Raw genomic sequence first — 24659 nt, forward strand, 5'->3', positions numbered from 1 at the left:
TCTTATTTCTCACACACACAAGAGGTTGTCAAACTGTTGTTCACACCCCTTGCAGGTTCACAAAAGGTACCTATGAGAAACAAGTTCACCTGTGCTCCGCAGGAACAATGCATGTGTGACATTTCTAAAGGGTCTGCAGCTTTAGTGCAAAATGGTTGGAGATCCATAGGTAAAAAAGCAGTTAAAATTGCTCTTTGTACTCTATTTGGATGAACTGATGTAGAAGGCAGCAGATACTGGCAAAAATTATGCATACTTGGCAAATGTGATTTATTCCCTCTTCACTGCCTCATTTTAAAGAGAGACACAGATATATCTTTAGTGTAATCTTCCAGCCTTCTTATAGAAGATCCTGGGCAGGAGGAGCATCCTGAGTGATAAAGCATATGTGGGAATTGGCATCTGTCTTGTTTATCTTCCTTATTCGATAGTAAAATTCAGTTTGCTTCCTGCCTGAGTCCTCCTGCCTGCCTCCGTCCTGCTGTTTTCTCCGTCTGTCAAAACTGGTTTGACATCTGGGTCCTAACCCGGCAAAGCTGAGCGCAATTTGAATGGTCCCTTCAGCAGTAAAGTAACTACTCACCAGCTGGAATCTCAGCCGGCCTGAGACAGAGCCAGCGCTTCTCCCACAGTGTATAAAATTACATGAGATCAGGGCCTTGGACAATAAATGCTTCACGCAGTGGGTCTTTGTATCCAGTTGTCCAGATGAGACCTCTCTTCCTTTAGTAGATGTGATCTCAGGTACAGGTAGCTCCACACAGAGCAATACTGTTGGGTTTCTGTTTCCAACTCCTTTTTTTGACATCTATATCAATTAAAAAAAGGACAAAATGAGTGATATTGAGGGCTTGTGATGTGTGTATTAGTGGGTTTGAATGAGAAAAGCGGTTCCTCCTTCCCATCCAGTAATGCTTCTCCCTCCCAAATCAAATCTTGCTAAATCAGAATACAAAAAAGTAATTTGCTCTGTGTGAAAATCACGTCAGCCAGTGCCTGCAGAGCAGGTTTCTGCCTCCTCCCAGTGAAGCTTCTGTGCTTCACTGAGTGCTCTTTAGTGCTGGTTCCCTTCACCTTTGTGGGGGTCTGTCCTGCCACTGTCTCCAGCGACTGGAAAGTCAGATTCTCTAACTGGAATAAACTAGCCAACGTTCAGATACCCACTCAATTTAAATGTACGTTCCAGGAGATAAATGAATCTTCACTTCTTTTTCTCCCAGTTCTCCTGAGGTGAACGGTCCTTGCCATGCTCTCGATCTGCTTTCCTCCCTGAAGAGCTGTGTCTTTTGTTTTATGCAAGCCAAAACAATCTACAGAGAAATGCCCCTTCCTCTAAAAACCTATTAGTGATTGTGATGAGCTCCTGGATGTGTTGCTCCCTTTCTCATCCGGCTATCTGTGCTCCAGTCAACATCTAAGGTCCCAGTGCCCCTCTGTTGTTATCCTCATTTGATAGAAGGGAAACTGAGGCAGGTTTACCCAAACACTCCCAGCTGATCTGTGAGAGAGCAAGACTGGACCCAGCATGACTCTGTTAAACCCACACTTCTCTGCCTGTGTCCTAAAGAGACCAGAAAATGAACCACACGTGCCTACAGGAAAAATAAGTTAAGAACAAAAACACATGCACGGATGCAAGTGAGGGAACAAGCATTCATGGTGAGACATTCTCACCTATCTTATCAGGTGCAGGATAGGGGCATGTAGCTGCATGTAAAAGGTACTGTCTGGATTTAAAAGTCCTCCCAGCTTGTCTAGGCCACCTTAATGCGCTGGCTCCCCTACCTGCTCGGGGCTGCGCTCTCCACAGGCAGACATCGTGCTTACAGGTAATGCTCAGAGGATGAAGTGAAAGCTCTTGGCTTTTCTAGTGCTTATAAAGCAGCCAGGAGGCCTCCCAGCCCTGGTGCCGGCATACGCCCTGGGGGCTGCCGTGCTGCCCAACTGGCTCGGGGCTCTGAGATCTCATGGTGAGTGTGGGATGGGACCTGAGGAGAGCAAAAGGTTTTCTCTGAAACCCAGTATGGCTTTCCTGGTGTAGTGCCCTCCTACTGCCTATGCCATGGGGTCAGTCCCTCTGCAGTGGAGGAGAGTTCCCTAACCCCTGTCAGCCCCAAAATGCCATCCCTGCCCCGCATCTCTTGTGCACCCAGCGGGGAGGTACCTGTGGGCAGCCCATGTCTTGGTTTCCTTCTTCAGAACGTCCCGCTAAGCTGTAAAATAATTAAATCTGCGGGTCGGCTTGGCCAGAGAAACCCCCGACTCTTCCCGTCTGCTCCGTTCCTCCCCACCACCTGACAGGGCCGTGTCCGAGAGATTTTTCCCAGGGAAAACGAAATCAAAGCCCTGTGGGGTCCCCGGGAGGAGCCTACCTGTTTTTCTGCTCGAGGCTGAGTGGGGGGCGAAACTCACCCTGGTTTGGCCGATGGGATTTGCTTTTTTTTTTCTCCTCAGAGGAAGAATGATTTTAAAAAAGAGAGAGCGAGAGAGGAGAAAGAGAGAAAGCTCTACGGAGAATCGCCAGACTCGTTTGGGAGCGGAGCCGGCCACCGTGCTAGCACCCCCGGGACTCCCCCACCGGGGAAGGGTCTCCCCCGGGGGGGTTCGCTGCAAAATAAAGCCGAAAAAGGACCAGTGGGGATTTACCTTTGGGAGTAAGGACGCCCTCCCCGACGGCCTCACCCCCCCGGCACGGCCCCTGAGAGAGCCCCGGCCGGCGGGGGGAGAGGGGCCGGGGTGGGCCGGGTGGGCCGGGCCGCCGCACGCCCCTCGGGGGGAGCCGGGCGCCCTATATATTGCCGAGCAGCTCCGGGCCGACCTCCCCGTCGCCGGCAGCTGCCGCGGCTTCTGCCCCTCTCCCCTTCCCCTCCCCTCGCGGGGGGGGAGTCTTTCTCCCGCTGGCATCCTCCCCCCCCTCCGAGGAGGAGGAGGAGGAGGAGGAAGGCGCGGGCCGTCTATGAACGCGGCCGGCTTCCCCTTCTTGCGAGGCATGTGCACGCTGCCGGCGGGCGGCGCGGCCCCCAGCCCCCCCGCCGCCGCCAGCCCCGGCTCCCCCGGGCGGCCCCGGCTGTCGCCCCCCGCGGGCGAGGCACTGCCGGTGAAGCCGGAGCCGCGGGGCGGCAGCGGGACCCCCCCGCTGCCGCCGCCGCCGCCGCTGCCGCCCGAGGAGCCGCTGCCCGCGGCCGGGGGCCGTCGGAGGAAGCGGCCGGTGCAGCGGGGCAAGCCGCCCTACTCCTACATCGCCCTCATCGCCATGGCCATAGCCAACGCCGCCGAGAGGAAGCTCACGCTGGGCGGCATCTACAAGTTCATCACGGAGCGCTTCCCCTTCTACCGCGAGAACCCCAAGAAGTGGCAGAACAGCATCCGCCACAACCTCACCCTCAACGACTGCTTCGTCAAGATCCCCCGCGAGCCCGGCCACCCCGGCAAGGGCAACTACTGGACGCTGGATCCGGCCGCCGAGGACATGTTCGACAACGGGAGCTTCCTGCGCCGCCGCAAGCGCTTCAAGCGCACCGACATCACCACCTACCCCGGCTACATGCAAAACTCCAGCGCCTTCACCCCGCCGGCCGCCGGCCGCCCCGTGGCACCCGCCGCCCCCTACCCCAACACCCTCTGCTCACCCGGCTACAGCCCCCAGCTCTCCGGCACCGTCTTCCACCCGTACGCGGCCGGAGCACCGCCGTCCGCCCCCTCGCAGCACCCCAGGATGTTCAGCATTGACAGCCTCATCAGCGGGCAGCAGGCGCTGCAGCCCTCGCCGCCCTCCGAGCTGGGCCCCCCGTCGCTGGGTCTGGCCGGGGCCGAGCTGGCGCCTGCCTGCTCCGTGGGCAGCTCCGAGCCGCCGTGTTTCCAAGCGCAGCCCGTCAGCCCCGGCTTGCTGGGTAGGGCCGGCCCCAACACCCTGGCCTACCCCTACGCCGCTTCGCCGCCCCACCTGCCCGTGGCGCAGGGCGGCTACTCGCCCGGCAGCCCGCAGCTCTACGGGGCTCCCAACAGACTGGCCCTGCCAGCCATGCGGCCCGCGGCTTGCGCCGAGCACGGCGACCAGCTCCTGGGGCTCTCCGCCTCGCCCCTCGGCCAGTTCGGCTCCAACAACGCCTACATGCGGCAGCCCAACTTCCCCGCCAGCCTGGAGCGGTACATGTGACGGGGGCGGCGGGGGCACCCCACGGCTCCCACGGGCCCACTGGGGCACGCGGACGTCTCCCCTCCGCGGGGACGGGCCGGGGAGGGCACCCGGCCTTCGGCGGCGTGCGGACACAGCGCCCAAGCGCACGCAGCCTCCGCAGCGGGGAGAGGGGACCTATTTGAACTCCTCTCCTTCTTGGCTGATTTTTAACTGGAGATCACGCGACTACTTTTTGGCCCCGCTCTGCCCCATCCCCTCCTGGGGGGGGGGGTCATGCTTCTGCTCGCCCCACGCCTGGGCTCGCAGAGAGGGCAGGACCCGCGCGCGGGGCGATGCCCAGTGTGCACGAGGTACCCGGGACTGCTGTCCGCAGCCGGCGCGCTGGGCACGGTGCAGGGCGCCCCGAGGGCGAGGCAGAGCGAGCTGCAGCGCCCGCCCAGGTAGGTGCGAGGTATCATGCCCGGGAACCCAGGCAGCAGGAAATAGCCCACCAACAGGGTTTCTCCTCTCTTCTTCACCTGCAGCTGGAATGATAGTTGAAAAAAAAAAAAAAGACAAAACCAATTCACTATTAGAAAAGATTTTTTTTAATAAACTTTTCCTTTCAACATGTTCGGTGCTGCCATTCTTCTGGCTCCAGCCAGACCTTGGAAAGAGGAAAAGTACCAGTTTTGCAACTGGCAGAAAACAGGCTCATACTGCTGTTGTAACACTGCCACACATCTTATGTTCTTCAGTGACAGTTTTTAAAGCTGTCTATTTTACTTTTTTTTTTTTTTTAAGCTGATAGTAACTAACTACCGCCTAGTTGTGCAAAGGTTGCAATAAGCTCTCCATCACCTGGAACCTGCAAGGTTTGCCTTGGGCAAGGTTTGCCCTGTGCTGCTCTGGTCGGGCTTGGCTGTTCTCATTTGCAGAGCAGGGATGCATAGGGGAATCCCTTGCCGGTGGAATTCTGACTTACTCTATCAAATTAGGTGATCATAGCTTTTCTTCCTAGCAACAAAATCAATTAAAAATCCAACCTGTGTGCTGGCTGGTTTGGTAATCTTTATTTATAGGACTATCCAGCCGGACTGTCCAGCCAGATTTGAAGGCAGAAATTCCCATTGCTGGTTTATTTTTTTGTTTGTTTAAACATCCTCCAGGTAAAAGTGGCAGGATAGGGTTTCTCTACGGTTACTCAAGGGCTTCATGTGAAGCAGACTAGTTTCCCATAGTCGCTATTGCACCTTCCTCCTTCTTAAGGAGGAGTTTGATACCAGTTGACATTTGGTGCAAAATCGAGCATCTAATTCCCCAGCTGCTGTCTGTGATTGAAAGCTGTGCATCAGAGATGTATACAGGCAGGTGCCCACGGAGGTGGCTTTTGCTTGGGAGCTCTCATTTGTGGCTTTTTACTCTTTTGTTCCATGTGCTTTGTAGAAACCAAGGGTGAGTTTACCGTGGAAGGGAGGGGAAAAAGACACTTTTATGCTCTCAGCTTTCTTAAAACAGGGACTTGCTCTATCTTTAAAAACTGACTCACCTCCAGGCTGCTGCCCCTGGCCATTGAGCCTGATCACAGGGGTGTTGGTGGCTGGCCTGGGCTGCCCAGCTCTGGATCCTGCCGCTTCTCCTTTTCAGCTCTCACGCCGCTCCCCGCTGTGGTATCTGCCCTCTTCCCGCAGCGATAGCCCTGCCTGGAAAGGGCTTTCTGGAACGGACACGCTTTCTGACTCTCAAACTGGAGAGCCTTTTTGTTTGTTTGCTTTTCAACTGAAAAAGAAAAAAATGTGTCTGCCAAAATTGTTGTGCTCTTTATAGGAGATAGAGCCATATCCATGGAAATGTATTTTGTATCTAATGAAAGTTTGCAAAGTGCCATTCTTGTATATAACGTACTGTCTGTATAGATGGACCAGGGGGGATGCTGGAACCCATAAAACAATTATTTACAAGAACAGTTCACAGAATGGACTTTTGTCAGTAGTTTGCATTCATTTCCAGGGCTTGATCCTGCAATCCTTTTGCAGATAAAAGAACTGTTGGAGTCTTGCTGGGTGCCGGGCTGGGACACTGTTGGTGTGCACTGTGAGTGGGAGGATTTTGGGGGGGGGGTGGAAACCAAGTACTGGTGTAAAAGCAAAATGAAGTTGAGTGAATGGGGTCTGCAGGCTGAGCTGTAGTTTTCTGGGCTTGGCTCAGGAAATGTGAGGTCCAGATGCACTATTTGAAGAGAACATCTCTCACAGCAAATGCCTGCCCCAGTGGGAAGCGCAGGGAAGAGATACCTGAGCTGGGGTGCTGTGCTGAGCCCCTTCTCTTCCAGTCATCCAAAGGCAGGATGGAGCCTCGTGGGAGGGGGAAGCATCTGAAAAGGCTTTTCCAGTTCTTGGCACCTCTGGGCTTAGCTCAAGTGCTTGTGGAGCCGGTGGGGCTCAGGTGTCTCAGGGGCCGAGCAGTTGCGCGCGGAGGTCTCTCAGCCACCTGCGCCTCCTGCCACGGAGCTGGGCTGGAGGACAGAGCTTGGGGCACTCTGTCTGCTGTCGTCGGCAGGAGGGCCGTCCCAGCACCCTGCTCTGGTGTCTCCTTCCCTAAAGAGGGATCTCCTCAGCAAGGCAACCAGCCATGGTCTTGAGCTTGAAGCAAGAGCCAGCACAGCACGTTGGATCTCAGCAAACGTAGCTCAGGGCATACTGAGCAGACCTCAGTCTGAGGGGTTAGGGCAAATCCTGGCAGGCAGCATACAGTTGCATGTCTTTTAGGGACCTGTATCTCCCTGTCTGCCAGACAGACCCAACTCAGAGCCTACTGTGAGCAGCATTAAGCCACCCATAGATGCAGGCCTTACGCCGCCAAACAAACTGGAAAGCACAGGGAACAAATGTCTTTTTTTCTTTTTCCTATAGGTATTAATCCTCACATGCACAAGACGCTAGCACTTGTATTGTGGTTGTCATTAAACTAATGCCTTAAGAGTGTCTTCCTGGTTAACTTAATGTATCCCAACTAGGCTTTTAAGCTTTCATTTCAAAGCTTTGTTTACAGTTAGGGTGAATCTAGCAAATGAGTAGGATTAAAGTGTCATGTAAAGCATGAGCCTTGCTGGGGCAGAGTAGCTTTAAGCTTTGTAAAGTTTATATGTGTGCCCTTCATCTGTTTTAGTGTCTTTTGAATGTCCCTGTTCACTGAATAAGAGGGATTTGAATGAAACAGGAGTAATTATCACCCAGATTTCAGCTGTGAAACCAAGTCTCCTTTGAAATCCTCCCCTCTTTATTTAGCAATATCCAAGGAATTTAGGTAATATTAAGTAATGACAGTCATAACTAACCTGATCTTGCTCACACAAAAGCCAGAGGCAAAACTTGCTTTACTCTCTGAGACTGGAATGACAAACAATCCTTCAGAGTAATCAAGAGGGGTCCTGTGGCTATTACACAGTGGGGAGAGCCCCATCCCATGGGGAAGCAGAGGGAGTTTTGTAGCAATGAGGAGTTGATCTCAGGCATGCTAAAGAGATTGGGCTAGTGATTTGGGCTACCGCTGAGACAGTCTGACTTGTCAGAAAATGGCCTTTGAAAATCAAGCTGAGTTCAAATGTCTCAGGCTGGACATTCAGAAACAAATAACTAAAATGAGCTGCCACTTTGAAAAATATACTTTTTGGGATGGGGGAAACTAACTGCCTAGGGAGGATTGACTGAGCTGCCATCCGTGTCTGTGTATGACAGCGTTCTGCGTGTTTGGTGCATGTACCAAATTCCTATTGCCTCCCTACAGGTTAAAACAAGTAATAAGAAATGCTCTTTTTGGCTTATATTCACAAGCTATAAATAGTGTTTTCCGTTCAGTTAGTTACCAACAAACACAACATGCGCTGAAACTCTGGTAGAAGTGCGTTTCCGGAAGAACCAGTCCCAGTCCCTCTGGTAATGTTGGATTCTGTCCGGATGCTTCCAGTCGTCCACTTGCAGTCCCAGCGCTGGAAATGTTATACCATAACTCGGACTCATTCTGTGCAAAGCTTTGCCCTTAGCGAGTACACTGCTTGGAGCCAACGGCTTCTCTTGTCCATGAAGACAAAGGTCAAGAGCGGTCTGGGGAGATCGGGGCGCTGTCACTGGCTGCGCTAATTTAGACTTAGCCACTTTACGTCCAGAGGGTGAGCTCTGCGGGAGCGGGTGATTCAGTGCCGGCGCTGGAAAAGGCCGGAACAACAACGCCTTGCCCCGGGCCGGGGCCGCCCGCGGCGGCGAGCCGCGAGTGGCCGCCCGGGCCGGGGCTGGAGCCGCACGACGGGGCGGCCCCTGCTCGGGCCCGCACTGCCCCCCGGCGGAGAGCCCCGGGAAGCACGGAGTGAACACGGGGAAGCTGCTCAAGCTCGGGCAGGGGGGTACTCGCAGCGCGGGCGTTTCTCTGCCGCTCCAGCGCCGAGGTTCGTACAGCACCACCTGGAGTCCGCCGCCCCCTAACACAAGTAGACTGGGTTCATCCCGGAGTCCGCCGCCCCCTGGACTGGGTAGGGGGTAGACTGGGTTCGTCTTGTGGCGTTCCATGAACAAGGTCATCCCCACGTCCCTTATGTCCTCTAAGAGTCATGAGCATGGACTGCAGGGGGGTCTGGGTCATATGGACTGAACTGTAGAGTCAATGCTGTGTCAATAGCAGTAGCAAGCTCACAAAGGCACCGAGAGCTCGATAAACAAAATCGGGAGACGCTCCCAGATTGATGTGCTGAGAAGTTTAATTCTTTCTTCTGAAACGTGTGGGACAAGGCACACTTAGGAGCATGTAGCCAGGTGATAGAGAGACTGGCAATCTGGCCTTTGGGATTTCTTTCCTGTTCACACAGTGCACAATTGCATGGTGAAGGGCAGGACATCATGGCGACCTGGGGTACAGGCTCAGTTAAAAAGGGATTAGGCTCATTCAGGGAAGGTCATTATTAAACAGCGTGGGCTGGATGCAACCTCCAGGCTGGGAAATCCCTAAAACATCAATCACCGAAGCGGGAAAGATTTGGGAGCAGAATGATTTCTCTGTATATACCCTGTATTTTTCACCCATTTCCTAAGCATCCACTGCAGGCCATTGCTGGAGAAAGGACACAAGAGCTAGGTGGGGCTGGCCTGCCCCAGTCCAGTTGTTCTCCTGTAGGACTTTCTAGTGCAAAAACAGGCAAAGGAAGTGGAAGCACAGCAATAATCTGGGTCCTGGACTGCAGATGAGCAGGCAGTGATGGAGGAGCACTTGTATGCAGCAACCAGCCTTGTTGGCAGCCAGACTGTGCTGCCCAGTCCCCACCAGCGTTCAGTCACACTTGTGTTTGAAATGTGATGCTTAGTGTACGTGAATGGCAGAGTGGGGGCTGGCCCTGGGAAGCATCTGGGAGGCAAGGCTGTGCTTAAGTTACTAAGAGACAGAGACCAAGCACTAGTAGCATAACACCAGCAAGCTCTCGAGAGAATGTCCAAGGCCCGTTTATTTCGGAGTCTTTGCACAGGGACTGCTGGAGAGGTTTTTAAGCAACTGCATACTGTGGCAGTTGTTTTTATGTAAGCGTTGAAGCAGCTCTGCCAGTCCCAAAGCCAACAAACAGTCCTAGCTCCTGGCACCTTGGGATGCTTAAAGGAGGAGGAATGGGCCTGAGCCAGTTATGCACTTACCTTGGAGAATTTTGTCTTCTGCTCACTTGGGCTCTGCTGAGTGGCACTCATTTACACCTGCAAGGGTTTGCCCCTTTGGGGTATGTAGCTGCACGAGTTTCCCCAGGAATGGGAGCCTGGGAGAAGGATGCATATGGTGTCTGCAGAGAACAGGCCCAATCATCTCAGACATTTTGGGTGCTTCCCTCATCCCCTCTGGCCGTGTGTCCTCTGCTTCCGCTAGCCCCATACACCCTGTGACCCCATTCTGCCTGCTTCTGCTGACATCTTTTTGTTCCTTGTTCCAGTTATCTGACCCTACTGTGCATCCTTCACAGTTCTCCCATGCCTTCTTCCAGTGCGTTGCAATTCAACTCATTTTGACTTTCAAGAGCCATCACAGCTCTTTCCTTCCTTTAGATGGCTTTCCTCTCGCAACATAGACAAATTCTACCTAGTTTAAAACTCCTTCGGCTAACCAGGTGTTAGTTGAAACTAAGCCCAGCTGTGCTTGTAGATCCATTTTCAGGAGGTTTCAACCTGCCTGTAGTGAATGAATCTCAAAGAGCACAAAATCATCCAAGCACATTTCCACTGGCCATCTTGTTTTCTGTTCAGAGCAGGCCATGGGTTTCACCAGTGCAGATCAGGCAAACCCATGTCTGTGGTTATACCATTTTCAGATATTCCTAAAAAGAAAAAAGACTGAGTAACGCTAAGGGGACTCTGTTGCTCCACACTACTGTTTTCAAAAAGACGTTTGACATGGAGAAGTAAGTTCTCTGAGCAGCCTGCTTGTCTGGCACTCATCCACAGCAGAGATGCATTCACTGATGGGAAAATAGAAGGCTGCTGACCCAGTCCCATCATCTGGAGTCCCTATCCTTGGGAAATCACCAAGTTTCACCATCCCAGAACTACCCAAAGACACAATTAGGGAACATTTTACTGTCAGACCCCAAATGTATCCCAGTCCAGCTACATATTCCCTACATTGTACAGAAATGGTAAAACCAACCACTTGGCCAAGGTGCTTGCTGCAAATCACCATGAAAGTGATGCAAGTGAAATATGGTTTTACACGCAGAAAGTGATATTCTGCTCTTAAGGGCCTGAGCAGTCTTGGGGTACCAAGCTCCAGTTCAGGCAGGAGGTCAGAGCCTCTCGTCATCCCTGATTTGCTCCCTCACCCAAACCACATCAGTGAGCCACCAAGCACGCTTTGTGCTTTCTTGCGCCTTTGCCACCTGTGTCAGCCCAGAGCTGCACCTCCAGCACTGGAGCCTACCAAAGGAAATGGCAATGGTTTGGGTTACTGAAGGTGAGGGACTTGGTGCTGCCAATGGCACTACTGGAGGAAGCTCGCAAGCCCTGGTCAACCAGCTATCCCTACCCATAGCACCCACGAGGTGGCAGCCAGGTAACACATCCCTGGCATCCCCAAACACCACTTTTGGCTTTTCTGCCAGCACAAGCCCAGACCCCACCAACCGCAGATCAACTCCATGCAGAATTTTAATCCTCATGGGGCACTTATTGTTAGGTTTTCCACAGTGCTGGTTTAAGTGCATATCCATTTTCCCCCCAGCTCAAACCCCTTTCTCTCTAGAGTATCTGCTGCTTGGATTCTCCCTGAGCTGATGCTCACCCTCTAAGCATAATTGCAATACAAAGTAGTTTCAGAATAGCATGCAATAGTGGCTAATTATTTGGAACAATTATACATAACAAAGACAGAGCCAAGCAGCAAGAGGGCTTAATTGTCTGGCCAAGCATGAAATAGCACAGGATTATCACTAAAAGGGAGAGGGGAGGGAAAGGAGCAGAATTACCCCATAGAATAGCCAAGAATCTAGGCTGTTTGGGAAGGCAAAGTTTACTGAAGAACTTGAAAACTCCTCTTTGAAGCATCTTCTGAAATGCCAGAGAAGACATGAAAAGGATAATGACCCAGAATATGGGCTTAACACACAAATCCCTGCACTGACAGACTCCAGGCCTACAGACGCTTAAGCACATGCTTAAATTTTAAGCACATGAATAGTCCCCTTTGACGGCTCACGTGCTTAGAGTTAAGCCCAGGCATAAGTGTTTGTAGGATCAGAGCCCAGATTTTTATTACAACTAGGCTCCTCTCAGCAATGACAGGAAATAAAAGACCTATAAAGAATACAAGTTTCTAGCACAGAGCTCTGAAGACCTCCACTCCGTATGAACAGTGAGCGCCTGCAAGACAGAGCTTCTTATAGGACTGCAAGGACACCCCTACCTTCACTCCCTATGGAGGACCAGCGAGAATAACTCTTGCCCAGGTTGTGAGGAGCAGCCTGGATGATTTGCTGGTGTGATCTCCTTGGCATGGCTTAGGAGACAGTCCTGAGAGCCTGCAGGTGGGGACAACTAGGTGAGGCAAGTGCAAAACAGTAACAGGATCTCCTTTTAAAGTTAAAAGGCCGTGTGGACAGTGCTGGGGACCAATATTGGTTAGAAGCGCCAGAGAGCAGCTTCTAGGGAGTTTCTGAGGCAGTGGGAAAAAAGTGAGAATAATCTTTGCAAAAAAGTAAAGAAAGTAAAAAATATTCTGCAGAACATGAGCAAACTAAAACAATAGTAGCTCCTCTCCAAACATTTTCTTCATAAGCATGCACCCACTTTTTGCTGCAGACTAAGGTTTCTCTCCTGTGAGACCTTCCCTGCTCTTCTTCCCTCCCTCATATCTTTTACTAATTGGCAAATACAGGCAAGCAGTGAGCAGCTATGCCGCGTCTAGAGTGGCCATACTGGAGGGAATTTTTTTCTGCTTCTCAAACAGATATAAAGTTGGTTATTTCTCCTTCTCCATTTGTCTGTATTAGAAAAGTAACTGTTTGTGGTTGAGCTCTGCCAGGTAGCTGGTGATGTCAAGAGCTCCAATGTACATCTTTGGCAAAGCTATCTACTTTGGTGGCTATAGGGCCCTTATAAATCTTCTGCTGGAAAGTGCTCCTGAGCACTTGTGCCTTTTTTGTGTCTCTCCCTCCAGTATCTTTTGCCAGCGGAGCTGTAAGTGGTTGTGTCCACAGGGATCTCCAAACTCTCTGCAGTTCCCTGGAGGTGGGCAGGAAAACTAAATTTCATTATCTGGGCTCCGTAAAACCCAAAGGGAGCCGAGGAGCGCTGTACCTACCCTGGGTGGGCTGTGAGTTGAGTTTACAAGAGGAGCTGTGCAGGATGGGGTGATGGGGCACCTAGGGTAGCAATGCAGGTACATGGCCTCCGCGGCAGCCCAGGAGGTGCTCCACTCCAAAGTGTGCGTGGGCAGGGTCACTTAGCAAAGGAAGCCCTTCTTTTAAGGCACCTCAAGTAATTGTGTCCTCACGCAAATGATGTGATTTTTGAAAATGTTGCTCATACTCTTTCCTTTGATGATTTTGTTCCTTACCCTCTTCAGACTCTACCTTCCAATCCCAATAGACACTTCCCATCTCCTGAAACCTCTGAGAACTCTTTATGGCAATGACAGAGAGCTGCTATCCTGAGATGGGGCAGGGGGAATTGTTCGCTTAGGGTAACATCTCTGAGTTTTTCCATCTTTTTTTTTCTCCCAAACCTTCCCATTTTTACAAGAGTGCTATCTGCTAGGTAGCAGCACTTGTCCCTGTGCTTGGATCTGGGTTGCTGGTTTTCGATTATTTTAAGGGCTTCAGGGACTTATTTTTATTAGTGGGACAAGAAACTTGTGCTGGTGACTATGGTCGTGCTGCTACATGTCAGAGCGGTAGAAAGAGGAACAGAGGGAACTGTGTGGGAGCTGAGGGCATCAGTGAACAGACTGAACGCAGCAGGGTGTGAGATCTACAGGTGCCTGCTGCCCCTGTGTGCTCCATGTCCCAGGTCCCAGATTTACAGGTACCTGAAAGTTTGGGTCAGTGGGTGACCTCAGGTCTGCTCCTTTTCCCAGCTGCCAGCGAATGATAATAGCCACATATGAGAGCAGACCCAGCCTGCTCCATGCCCAGCCTGAGAAGTTAGCAGTGAAGGAGATTTTTCTCCTCTAAGGAGATTTTTCCTTATGAAAAATGGGTGGCTATGTGGATCTCCCTCACAGGAGGACAGCGTTCCACCAGCATTTCTGGGCCAGCCCTGGGAAAGGTACTTCAGGCCCTTTTGAGCTGTATGCAGTGTGCACAGAGCCGCTCTCCCCACGGAAGATCTATGGCCTGCATGGTGGAAGCTGCAGGTCTGGGAGATGGCCCTGCTGCTGCCTCTGTTAGTTGGGCTGGGTCTTCCCCTAAAGCTCAGGCATTGGCACCCAAAGGGTTTGGGACAGCTCTTAGCAGCCACTGGAGGGCATTATGGGATACATACAGCCTTCATATTTTCCTCAAAGGCAGACATGGTCATGTGATACAGAAAGAGCCACATTGCTCTTTCCTTGTTCACATCAAAATGCTGACGTAGGGCGTCTCAGCAGCTGTTTTCAACAGCGACTACGCAGGGAGACAGGTCTGAGCACAGCCAGCATGGGCTGCGATGGCCCAAGAGCGCTCGCAGCCTTCAGGACTCAGGGCTTCCCGAGCCAGTGTGACGTCTCTGTGCACCTCCAGCCAGCTACAATGTGCCTGTGCTGCAGCCCTGAGTGGCAGGGCATGGATGGAGGATTTTCTCTGAAGCCAGAGGTTAATTATTCTTTATTGGATAATTTTCAGCTGCCAGTCCTGGCAATAAAGGGGATTTCCTCTAGATGGCATGCTTATCTCTGAGCTGGGAGGGAAGGCCCCGCCAGCCTGCTGCCGAGAAGCGAAATCAGGCATGTGTGAGGGTGCAGAGCACGGGAGGGAAGGCTCCTGGGATTAGGCTGAGGATATATTTGGTCCTGGGAATAAGAAGCAATAGTGAATTCATCAGCCTGTGCATCTCCCCACCTGGAGGATTGCACGTGCCCAATTTCCCTGAGGGACCCTAGGGACATGTCTTCGTGGGAGTGGATTACTTATTGCAACATCTTATTGCACAGTTTTAGCACTTAGCATCTACAGTATGCAAAAGCCAGGCTAATAATAATAATAATAATAATAATAATAATAAAGGCTTTTCAAAACAAGTGTTGGTGGGATCTGCTTAGCTGAGTAATCCTGAGTATCCATCCCGTGGAAATCAGGTCCTTTCAAGTAATGTAAAGCCCAGTGTGAAAATTCAGCCATCCCTTTACTGTTGTCTTCAGACATCCTTTAGTGTTGTCTCTTCCATATGAACAGCTCAGCTTCCTGTTAATAGCAACAATGAGAAAAGACTCACTTGTAGTAAGTGAAAGAGAAGTGTATGTGCGCATGGCTTCAACACCCCTGGAGTGGTGAGATTAATGTTAGTCTGTGGGCTAAGAGGCTTTCCCTCTCTGGTCCTCTGTGCAATGTGGGACAGCGACTTCTTCCAGCAGTTTATAGAAAGGAGCAGAGAAAGTTTGTGCTGGTCTAGTGCTGCTGGGGCTGGATTTCTTGCATGTCCCTTTAACCTACTGTGCACTGCAGAGCACTCATTTTATAAAAATTGAGAATTTTCCCTTGCAGCCCTGTGGCTGACACTGATGCTGCCATGAACTCAGCCTGGGATGTGCTAAGGCTATGTGTCCTGTGAGTGCAAAGGGTCTGCCAGGCTGTGGAAGTGTCTGCGCCAGTCTGTGGGCTGAAGCAGTGGATGAAACCTTGCTTGCACCTGGGCTGGAGGATACAGGAACTGCAGAAATTCAGCTCCAAACTAAAACACAGTATTTCCTGGGTTTATATTTTTGTTATTTGACCCAGATAAAAACCTCCTAATCGCTTGCCCACCTACCTGCCTAGCTGTCCTTTGTTGTCTGTGGCTAATCCCAGGATGAGGCAGAGCTGTCCAAGTAGAGACCAATGACAACTCTGAAGGCTCCTCGCATGGTGCTGAGCTAGGGGACCTCATGTCTTTGAGATTTCAGAGAGCTGCTTTGTGCTCCAGGAAAGGCTAGAAACTATTGAAACCCTGGCAGCGGAGCCAAAGGGCCAGATCTTGCAGGGTGATCCTAATTGTGCCCTCTCACACAGTTGATCAGATTGGTGTGAGTGGCCTGATCTTACTGGGGTTTCCAGAAGCGTCTCAGTCAAGCTGTATGCTCTGGACCCGGGACAGGGTTTTGACCTAGAGGTCCCCTTTCTCCTGTTTATGCAGTTTCTTCCCAACATGGGAAAATTCCCATGTAGTATTAGCATCACAGCTTCTAGCTGACTGGCGTTTAGTTTTATTTGAGATCAGCAGGCCAAATATATCTACAGACCTGTTTGGGAGGCAGATCTGCAGATATCAGCATGTATATGCAGGGTTACAGAGTTACAGCAGATTCGCTCCAAACTGTCCCCCATCTGGGAACTGCTTGATACTTCCAGGCTCAAAGAACCCTTTTCCCAGCCATTTATCATATGCAGAAAAAAATGAAAGAGTCAAACACTTTTTTTCCTCCTAACCAAACCGAGTTTTAGTAATTTTCCATCTTCTCTGTAATTTCCTTCTTTGAAGGCTTTCTCTCTATATTGATTCTGGCCCCTAATTCGGGGGTCCTCAGCTGGTGTTTATGACTGAAGTGGGCCTTTGTGAACTCAGCGCATCAGGTAGGCACTCGGGTTGCTTAATTCCTGGCTGCAGCAAACTCAGCAGCAGGAGTGTTCTGGACATGTGTTCGGCATGATCAAATGCAAACATGGAAACCCTGGCCTTGAAAACCTCATCGCAAGTTTCTACATCTTTGTGAATCTGGCCGCATATTTAGGTTCTCTCACTGGGGCACCCACTCTTGGAAAATCTGATTCCCTCCCACATAGATCCTCCCCCCCCTCCCCAAAATTTTTCTCCCTTTTTATTTGCAGGGGATTTGAGGAAGAATGAAGTGATTTAGCAGACTTGTTTTCACAGGGATATTTTTCCTTGTGGGGTAGGCACAGTTACCAGGCTGTTCTGCACACGTTGCCATGTGCCAGAACATAATTGGCTTCCACATGCATAGGCATTTGGCTAATGTGTTTTTTATGGCAACCAGGAGGACTGGATTTGGTGAGTCTCAAAAGTGCACCTGGTGCTTTATGGTTTGAAATCACTGCGTTTCTCTGAGTCATGTAAGTGTGTGTGTGTATCCGTCTCTTTTCATGTTAGATTGCCGAGAAACAGTACAAAAAGCTTATACCAAGCCAAGGTTAATCAGCTGAGTATTAAGCTTCATATGAGCTTGCCTGGTGGGCTTCAAGTCCATGTGGAATGGGATCAGTTATGAATGGAGAGCACCAGGCAAAGTTTTTGAACTCTGAAAACAAAACCAAGCTCCTAAACTTGGATCATAGCCCCTAAATATGTAGGGGGAGGTGGGAAAGAGAGCAGAAGAGCAGGAAAGATAAGATTTATTTTCCAGAGGTTCATGGGAGTTGTTGAAAATCTGAGAAAAGCTTCTATTGAAATTCAAGCCTTTTTTGGAGTGGATTTTGGGACATCCATATTTGAAAATATGAGTCAAGCAAAACTGGAGCATCCAATATCCAAGCACTGAGGGAATGGATCAGGCACTTGGCTCCAAAGGCGGAATTTTATGCATATTGCAGCATACAGCACCCACCGTCCCTGCTTATCTCCCTGAGCTGGGAGAACCTGGTGAGCAGGCTGCAACCTGAGGTGCGATCTTTGCAAGTTGGGAGCTGTGCAATATGGGGCTGAAAAAAGGTTGAACTGCAGGGAGCACTAAAGGTCTGAGCCTCTGAGCCTTGGATATGGAAAGAAGAGAAATAATATCAAAGGAAATCACATAAGTGGAAAAAGACCCCCCTGGGGCTGCCCAGGCAGCAGCAGGTCTGTCTTGTTCATGTTTTCAGAGAAGTTAGAGGTCAGCCAAGCTTGATAACGAGGTAATACAGAAAAATCCATCACCGAGCCTTGGGGGACTTGTAGATGCGGTTCTCATCAGAATAAACGAATTTAGATGCTGCTCGGCTGAGGAAGCATGAACGATTATACATTGCAAAGCCAACAGATCATCTGCAGGGACCTGGGAGCAAGGTCGGCTGAGCCGGAGCTAAACTAGCCCGCGCTCAGCAGCGCCCGGAGCTGCCGCCCTGCCCGGCTGCGGGCCGCCGCGGCACGGAGAGCCCTGGAGGGGAACCTCGCGTCGTGGGCGTCCCGCTGCCAGAGGGATCCGCAGAGCAATAACCACTGACCCAGCACGCCTCGACCCAACGCTACGTTAAGGCAGGCGGGAGAAACGATGAAAGTCAATTTAAAAGGGAGAGAGGGGAAAAAAAAAAAAAGGATCGGCTGATGACCACCTTTTTTTGTATTGCTGAGACTTTTGGGACAGTCTTCCCGCCCCGCCAGCTCTCAGCTCCAGGCAGTTTGACGTTAAATTTTTAATAGCAAGATTTAATGTCGAACGTGAAGCAGAAACGAATTAAAACGGGAGGTCGTAAGGGGTGCTGTCTGGAATGAAATGCATCGGAATGGAGAAGAGGAAAAATTAAAAGCCTTCCTAGGGAAGGCTTTTCCTAGGGAAAATGCTTCCCTCCCACCCCTTTACAGCTGGGAAGAGTGGGAGGATGACAAGACAGTCTTTTTCGGATAGATCGATAGAGTTTCTGTTTCAGCGGACGGCATCATTTCTTCCCCCAGCGCACAAAACCCTTGATTAAAAATAACCCCTCAATTCATACATTTATATATATGTATATATATGTATATATGTACGCACACACACATATATATATATATGCGTATTTAAGGTCCGGGAGTACAGCCGTCAACATGTGTGTATGTGTATATACGTGTCTGCGATCCGACCATCTGTTTTATTTCAGTCCAGGGTTTCCCTTTTCTAAATCATTTCAGGCCGGTTATACTTGAGGTACTTTTTCTCGTTTTGATTTGTTTCTGCAGCCGATCTTGCGTGACAAAACCGAAGCTAATATCGACTCCACTAACAGGAGCCGCTCGCAGATGTCGAGACAGGGAGCCTTTCACTATCACTTCCTTTCGGGCCGTTCCCGACCTTAAAGGCGATAATATTTTGCCTTTAAACACGCAGGGAGTCGGGCTGATCGGGATGCGTTATTTCTAGAGCCGCAGCGGCTCGGGATGCGCGTTATAGAAGGGGGAGGTAGGGGCCGGAGCGGTGCGAGGGACCCCGCGGGGGTGCCCGGCTCGCCCGCCGCCCCCGGCCGGGCGCTGCGCTGCCGGCGCGCCGCTCGCCCTCGATCCTTCGGAAACGCGGCGCTTTGCTTCCCTCCGCCCTCCCTGCCCGAGTGGGTAAAGACACAACGCGCTGCTCCCGGCAGTTCCTTTCTGCCATGAAATACACAAAGTGGAAATTCAATCGCCCGTTGTGTGTGTGGTCGAAATCTCTGGCAGCTGCTTCGGAATTTTTTATGACACTTTCGTTTATGTAGGGGAGGCATAACTATTATTTTACTTAATAAAAGTGGAAATCGGCTTGGGTTTTTTCCCTCCCCTCTCCTCCTCGCTCTCTTCCATTTGTTCTTCCTATCGCCTTTCCAAGGATCTGATTAACGGGGGTTTAAACAACGTGGGTAGGAGAGATGGAGCTTCTCCAAAGCATTTCGCTGTTTTAGTTGAGAAAGAATGAATATACATCACGTACACATAGGAGAGAGATGTATGCGTACATGTTCCTAACGTGCGTTATGAAGATTAAAGGAGCATAGAAGTGAAAGAACCCAGATAAGTTCCCCCGGCTCTAACACGGACGTGCACTCGCAGGCAGATTCCCCACTTCCATGAGAAATGCTTAGGACAATTATTCATCTGTTTCTCCGCCGTTAAGAGAAATCCTCCCCGATCGCAGCGCTGTCAAACAGGGAGGAGGATGCGACCGAGTTAGCGCAGGGGAGCTGGCTGTTTAATATCTGTTTAAACTTGAAAAATCCAGGCAAAACGCCTGGCGTACAGTTCTGCTCTTTATTCGGGATCTCCCTAATTGTGGCGAGCCCTGTGTACCAAGTCGTTAGGATTTGAATAATTGTGATCGGTATTTGGAAGCCGGGCAGTGCAGCTGTTTGGCCCGGCTCCCCGGTATTAGTGCTGGAGATTTTATCACCAAATGCTCGCACCTGTTAACAGCAGCGACTTGCAATTCATCACTGCAGATTCTCACACTGCTGAATGGGGCCTGGGGTTGGGATCTTCCCCCCCCCCACCCCGCCCCGGATTCCAAGGGTGGAAATTCCAGTTGTTTGCTATTAAAAAGCAAAAGGAGGAGGGAATTTCCCCCCTTCCCTCACAGCTTCCACCTTCAGCGACTTTCTCTTACCTGGGCGAAGCGAAGCGAAGCGAAGCGAGCCCCCCCTCCCTGCTCCCCCCACGCCCCTGGATGGGCAGAGGCCGCTGGGAGGGACTCGAGCTCACCGACCTCCCGCTTTCTCCCACGAGCGAGCCGATTTGGGGGACAAGAAGGGGGGCAGGGAAGGTGGCCGGGTCGGGTTTCCCTTTCGGAAGCGGGGAGCTGCTCTTAGACCGAGGCGGGAGGTCGGGCTCCTCTTTACGAGCAGGATCGTGTTGCTTGTTTGCAAACGCTTCGGCCGGGGAAGGGCAAGCCCGAGCCTCCGCCGTGCCCGCACCCACATCCATAGGCACGGACACCTCCCCTCGGGCAAGCGTGTGGCACTCTCTAACATACCCTTTCCACCATCCCCTTCCTTCCCAGGCATCCTCTCCGCAGGGAGGGAGAGATCCCCGTGAAAGCAGCAAAGCTTCCCTTTTTGCAGAGCCGCTAAAGGGAAAAAAAATGTGCGAGCGTGGGTCTGCCGGGTTTACAGCAGAGACAGGGGCAACAGGCTGCCAGAGGGGCTCCCGAGACGAGGGGTGGGCAGCTCTGGCAGTGCCCGTATCCCCTGCCCTGCGCCGAGGTGGCCGCATCGGCTTCGCCCCGGGAAGGGGCCGCCGCCGCCGGGGCATTTCTGTGGCTGCAGGGGCCGTGGGACACCTCTCCGCGCCCGGGGAAATCCTCCCCCCTGGGCTGCAGCCCCGAGGAAAGGGGGCTCCGTCTGCCGAGTGAGAGGCTCCCGAGGGGCCTGAGGGGGGAAGGGGAGTGCGCTGCCAGCGGCCGCGGAGACGCTAAGCCTCGGTGTGAGTATTGGTAGGAAAAAAAAGAAAAGGCTTTTGCGACGGGCTGGCTGGGCCGATGAGCTGTTGCTTTCAGGACCATATGCTCCGGAGATGGACGAGATTCCCCTGCCCGGGCTCCCGGAGGGTGCCTGGGCCTGCAGGATGCTGCGGGGATGGGCCACTCCGCGCAGCGGTACCCGGGCTGGGCAGCCCCTGAAGCAGAGGTTGATTTTGAAAGCGAGCAGAGGTCGGTTCCTCGCTTTCCGCCCGGCACCTGCCGGGCAGCAGCATCCCTTCCCCGGGGACGTGCGTGCGGGAGCCCTCGGGAGAGGCGGGTTTCCAAGCAGGGTGCTGCGGGCTCGGTGACGTGCCGGTGACGTGAGGGCGAGCGGAGAAGGGGAGCAGGGATCCCCAAATTCACACGCTCCCCCTCCCCCGTTGGGGGGCCCATGAGAAAGCCCAGCCTGAGAGAGAAAAGGGCCGCGCCGCACCCCAGCTGCCGGCGAGGCTGCTGCAGGGCTCAGCCCCAAGCCCCGGGCTAGGCGTCCCGCGGGAGGAGATGGGGGCCTTCAGCCGCCCCCGTCCTGCTCTGCAACTCAGGCAGAGAGGAGCGAGGGGGCAGCAGACCCTCTCCGCGGGGCTGGGTTTGCAGGCTGCCCTGAGCGCTCCCGCCCCACGGGATGTCTTAGGGGGTAGGGCGAGAGGGCTGGGAGCCTTTATCCAGCACCGATCACGGCTCTGCCGTGTAGCAGGCCCCGGGCCGGCTCCGTCCAGCTGTACCGGGAACATCCTGGCGAGGGCCGAGACCCCGGGGGCGCGGGCAGCGCCTTTCCTCGAAAGCATCTCCGCCGCCTCCGCGGGCGGGCCGGGGAGGGACGCTGCGCCCCGCACGTCGCCGCGGTGACCGGACCGTGCAGGCGGGACCCGCGCTCCCGGGGAGCCGAGCGCGGAGCCCCGAGCTGGGCCGGGCCGAGCTGGGCCGGGCCGGGCAGCCCCTCGCTGCGCCCCGCTCGGGCTGCGCCCGCGGCGGCGGGGCGACACGTGATGCTGGGGCTGCGGTATAAAGGCCTGGGGAGCGCTCGCAGGAGGCGCAGAGTGGGAGCGTTTCCACCGGGTCCCAGCTCGGGGAGGGGTGGGGAGGGGGGAGCCGCCTTCCTAACTTCTGCCCTCCCCCCTCCCTCTTCCCCTCGCCCCTCCCTCCCCCCCCAGCCCTGCCAAGGAGCAGCCGCACCCCCCTTTTTTTTCCCTTTAATTATCGTTATTATTATTATTATTTATTATTACGGCCTCCGAGCTCCCTGCCCAGCCTCCGGGCGTCTCGTCCCTCCTCCTCCGCCCCGCGCCCCCCCGCCGCCCCTCCCTGCGCAGCCACCACCCCGCAGCCCGGCCGCGGCCCCGCCAGCAGCGGCGAGGCGAGCGGGGCGCGGAGCGGCGGCGCCGGGGCGCCGAGTCCCAGCGGCGGCCGCAGCCCTCCGGCGCGGCCCCGGGACCATCCCGGGAGCCGCCGCTAGGTGGGGGGGGGAGCCCGGCCCCGGCCGCCCCGGCCGCACAACAATGACTTTGGGCAGCAGCGGCGGCGGCGGCTGCGGGATCATGTCCGAGCGCTCCCCGGAGGAAGAGCCGCTCTCCGAGGTGGAGGACGCGGATATCGACGTGGTGGGCCCGCCCCAGGATGGGGGCAAGTACAGCGAGGACGAGGAGGACGACGACGACGAGGAGGACGAGGAGGAGGAGGAGGACGGCGGCGATCCGCTGGGGCTCGCCCTGCCGCGGAGCGGGGCCGCCCAGGCGCGCATGGGGGGGTCCCCGGAGCGGCTCTCCCCCGCCGGCGGCTCGGAGCCGGCCTGCGCCCGCGGCGCCGCGCCCGGGGAGAAGGCGCCCGCGGGCGGCGGCGGGAAGAACCCGCTGGTGAAGCCGCCCTACTCCTACATCGCCCTCATCACCATGGCCATCCTGCAGAGCCCCAAGAAGCGGCTGACCCTGAGCGAGATCTGCGAGTTCATCAGCGGGCGCTTCCCCTACTACCGGGAGAAGTTCCCCGCCTGGCAGAACAGCATCCGCCACAACCTCTCCCTCAACGACTGCTTCGTCAAGATCCCCCGCGAGCCCGGCAACCCCGGCAAGGGCAACTACTGGACGCTGGACCCCGAGTCCGCCGACATGTTCGACAACGGGAGCTTCCTGCGCCGGAGGAAGCGCTTCAAGCGGCAGCAGCAGCTGCACCCGCCGCACCCCGAGCTGCTGCTGCGCGCCGGGGCCGCCGACCCCGCTGCCTTCCTGCCCGGCTTCGCCTACGGACCCTACGGCTACAACTACGGCCTCCAGCTCCAGGGCTACCACCACCACCACCACCACCACCACCCCGGCGGCGGCGGCGCCGCGGGCGCCTTCCCCTTCCAGGCTCCGCATTGCCCGTTACCGGCTCCGCCGCCTCCCGCCGCTTCGGTCTTCTCCGCCGCCTCGGGGCTGCCCTCCTTCCTGGGCGGCGAGCTGAACTGCAGGAAGTCCTTCTACCACCCCCAGCTGAGCCCCACCGCCCTGCCCGCCGCCCTCCTCCAGACCCTGAAGCCGGACCCCACGCCCGGCGGCGGCGGCGGCGGCAACGGCAACCCCTCCCGGCCCTCTTTTTCCATAGACAACATCATCGGGGGGGCCGTGCCCCCGCCGCCCAGCACCCACCCCAGCGCCGCGCCCGCCGCGCCCTTCCCCGCCGGCCAGGCTGCGCCGCCGGCGCCGGTGCTGGCCGTGCTCAGCCCCGCGCTGGCCCCGCCGCACACCCCGGGCAGCCTGGCGCACGAGCCGCTCCTGCAGCCCGCGCAGAACTTTGCCAGTAAAATCACAAACCTTAGCAGCTGTCATTTTTAAAGTGTGCGTGATGGGGGGGGGGGGGAGAGAGAAGGGTGGGGGGGAGAGGCTCAAACCAAACGGTCCCTTCCCAGCTCTCCCCGCTCCTCCAAAATCGTCTTCTCCCCTTTCCTCTCCCCGTTCTCCCCCCTTCCCCCCAACCTCCTCCTGTTGTGTTAAGGTAGGAAATATTTCCTCTTTTTTTTTTTTTCTAATTTTATTTCTGTGGCATCCAGATCTGTTTGTGTCTCTTTGCTCGGAAAAATCGGGAGGGAGGGAGGGGGGAAAGAATAACAATATTTCATCCCACAAGCGCCAAAGCGTATTTATAAAGTGGCCGTAATATAAGATGGGACCTGGGCGAGCTGGTTCAACACACGGCGTCTTGCAGGGGTTGTGAAGAAAGAAACGGTCCTAGGATCTGAAATATTTTCTTTGAGAGCGGCACATATTCCGCGGGTGCCCCGCAAATTGGCTCGGAAACTCGCGAGGGGAGTTTCAAATGTTGTTTCAAATGATCGAAACGAACCCATATTCGTTCTTTCAAATCTCTCTCCCAAGCGGTTTTGCCATGTGTGTCTGTCTCTCCCCTTCTCTCAAAGAAAATGTTTTAATAGCTCGATCTTATTTTTAGTTTCTTTGAAGCTTTGGGTTTGGTTTTAAAAGGCACTGTTTAGGGTTTCTTTATTTTTAAGAAGAAAAAAGTCGGTGAAACTCAGGACTGTGGTTTATTTTTTTTTTCAATGAGACATTCAAATGCACGTTAAAAAAAAAAAAAGAGAGATCCGTCAGGAAGTTTGGAGAATTCCCATACTGGTTTTTTGATCCCCGTTTTCCCACCCCTTCCATGCGTGGGTTTTTGGTGTATTGGTAATTATTTGTATATAGATTATTCGGGAGCTAATGAGCGGAGTCCAGTTAACTCTTCACTGGTTGTGCATCCGTCATATCTA

At 53.8% G+C, this 24659-nt stretch overlaps 2 protein-coding genes across 2 annotated transcripts; both read left to right on the forward strand.

Annotated features, from left to right (window-relative positions):
• The first annotated feature begins 2956 nt into the window (after positions 1 to 2956).
• FOXE3 (forkhead box E3) lies at positions 2957 to 4156 on the forward strand. The gene has a single exon (XM_068953085.1). It carries the CDS (start codon positions 2957 to 2959, stop codon positions 4154 to 4156), a length of 1200 nt encoding a protein of 399 aa, XP_068809186.1.
• An 18237-nt stretch (positions 4157 to 22393) lies between these two features.
• FOXD2 (forkhead box D2) lies at positions 22394 to 23727 on the forward strand. The gene is given in 3 exon segments (XM_068952057.1): positions 22394 to 23197; positions 23200 to 23243; positions 23245 to 23727. Coding segments are annotated over 3 exon segments (1308 nt in total). The 5' UTR covers positions 22394 to 22416.
• Positions 23728 to 24659: the final 932 nt, after the last annotated feature.

Source organism: Struthio camelus, chromosome 8 (genome assembly GCF_040807025.1).
Source record: "Struthio camelus isolate bStrCam1 chromosome 8, bStrCam1.hap1, whole genome shotgun sequence".
Classification (NCBI taxonomy): Eukaryota; Metazoa; Chordata; class Aves; order Struthioniformes; family Struthionidae; genus Struthio; species Struthio camelus.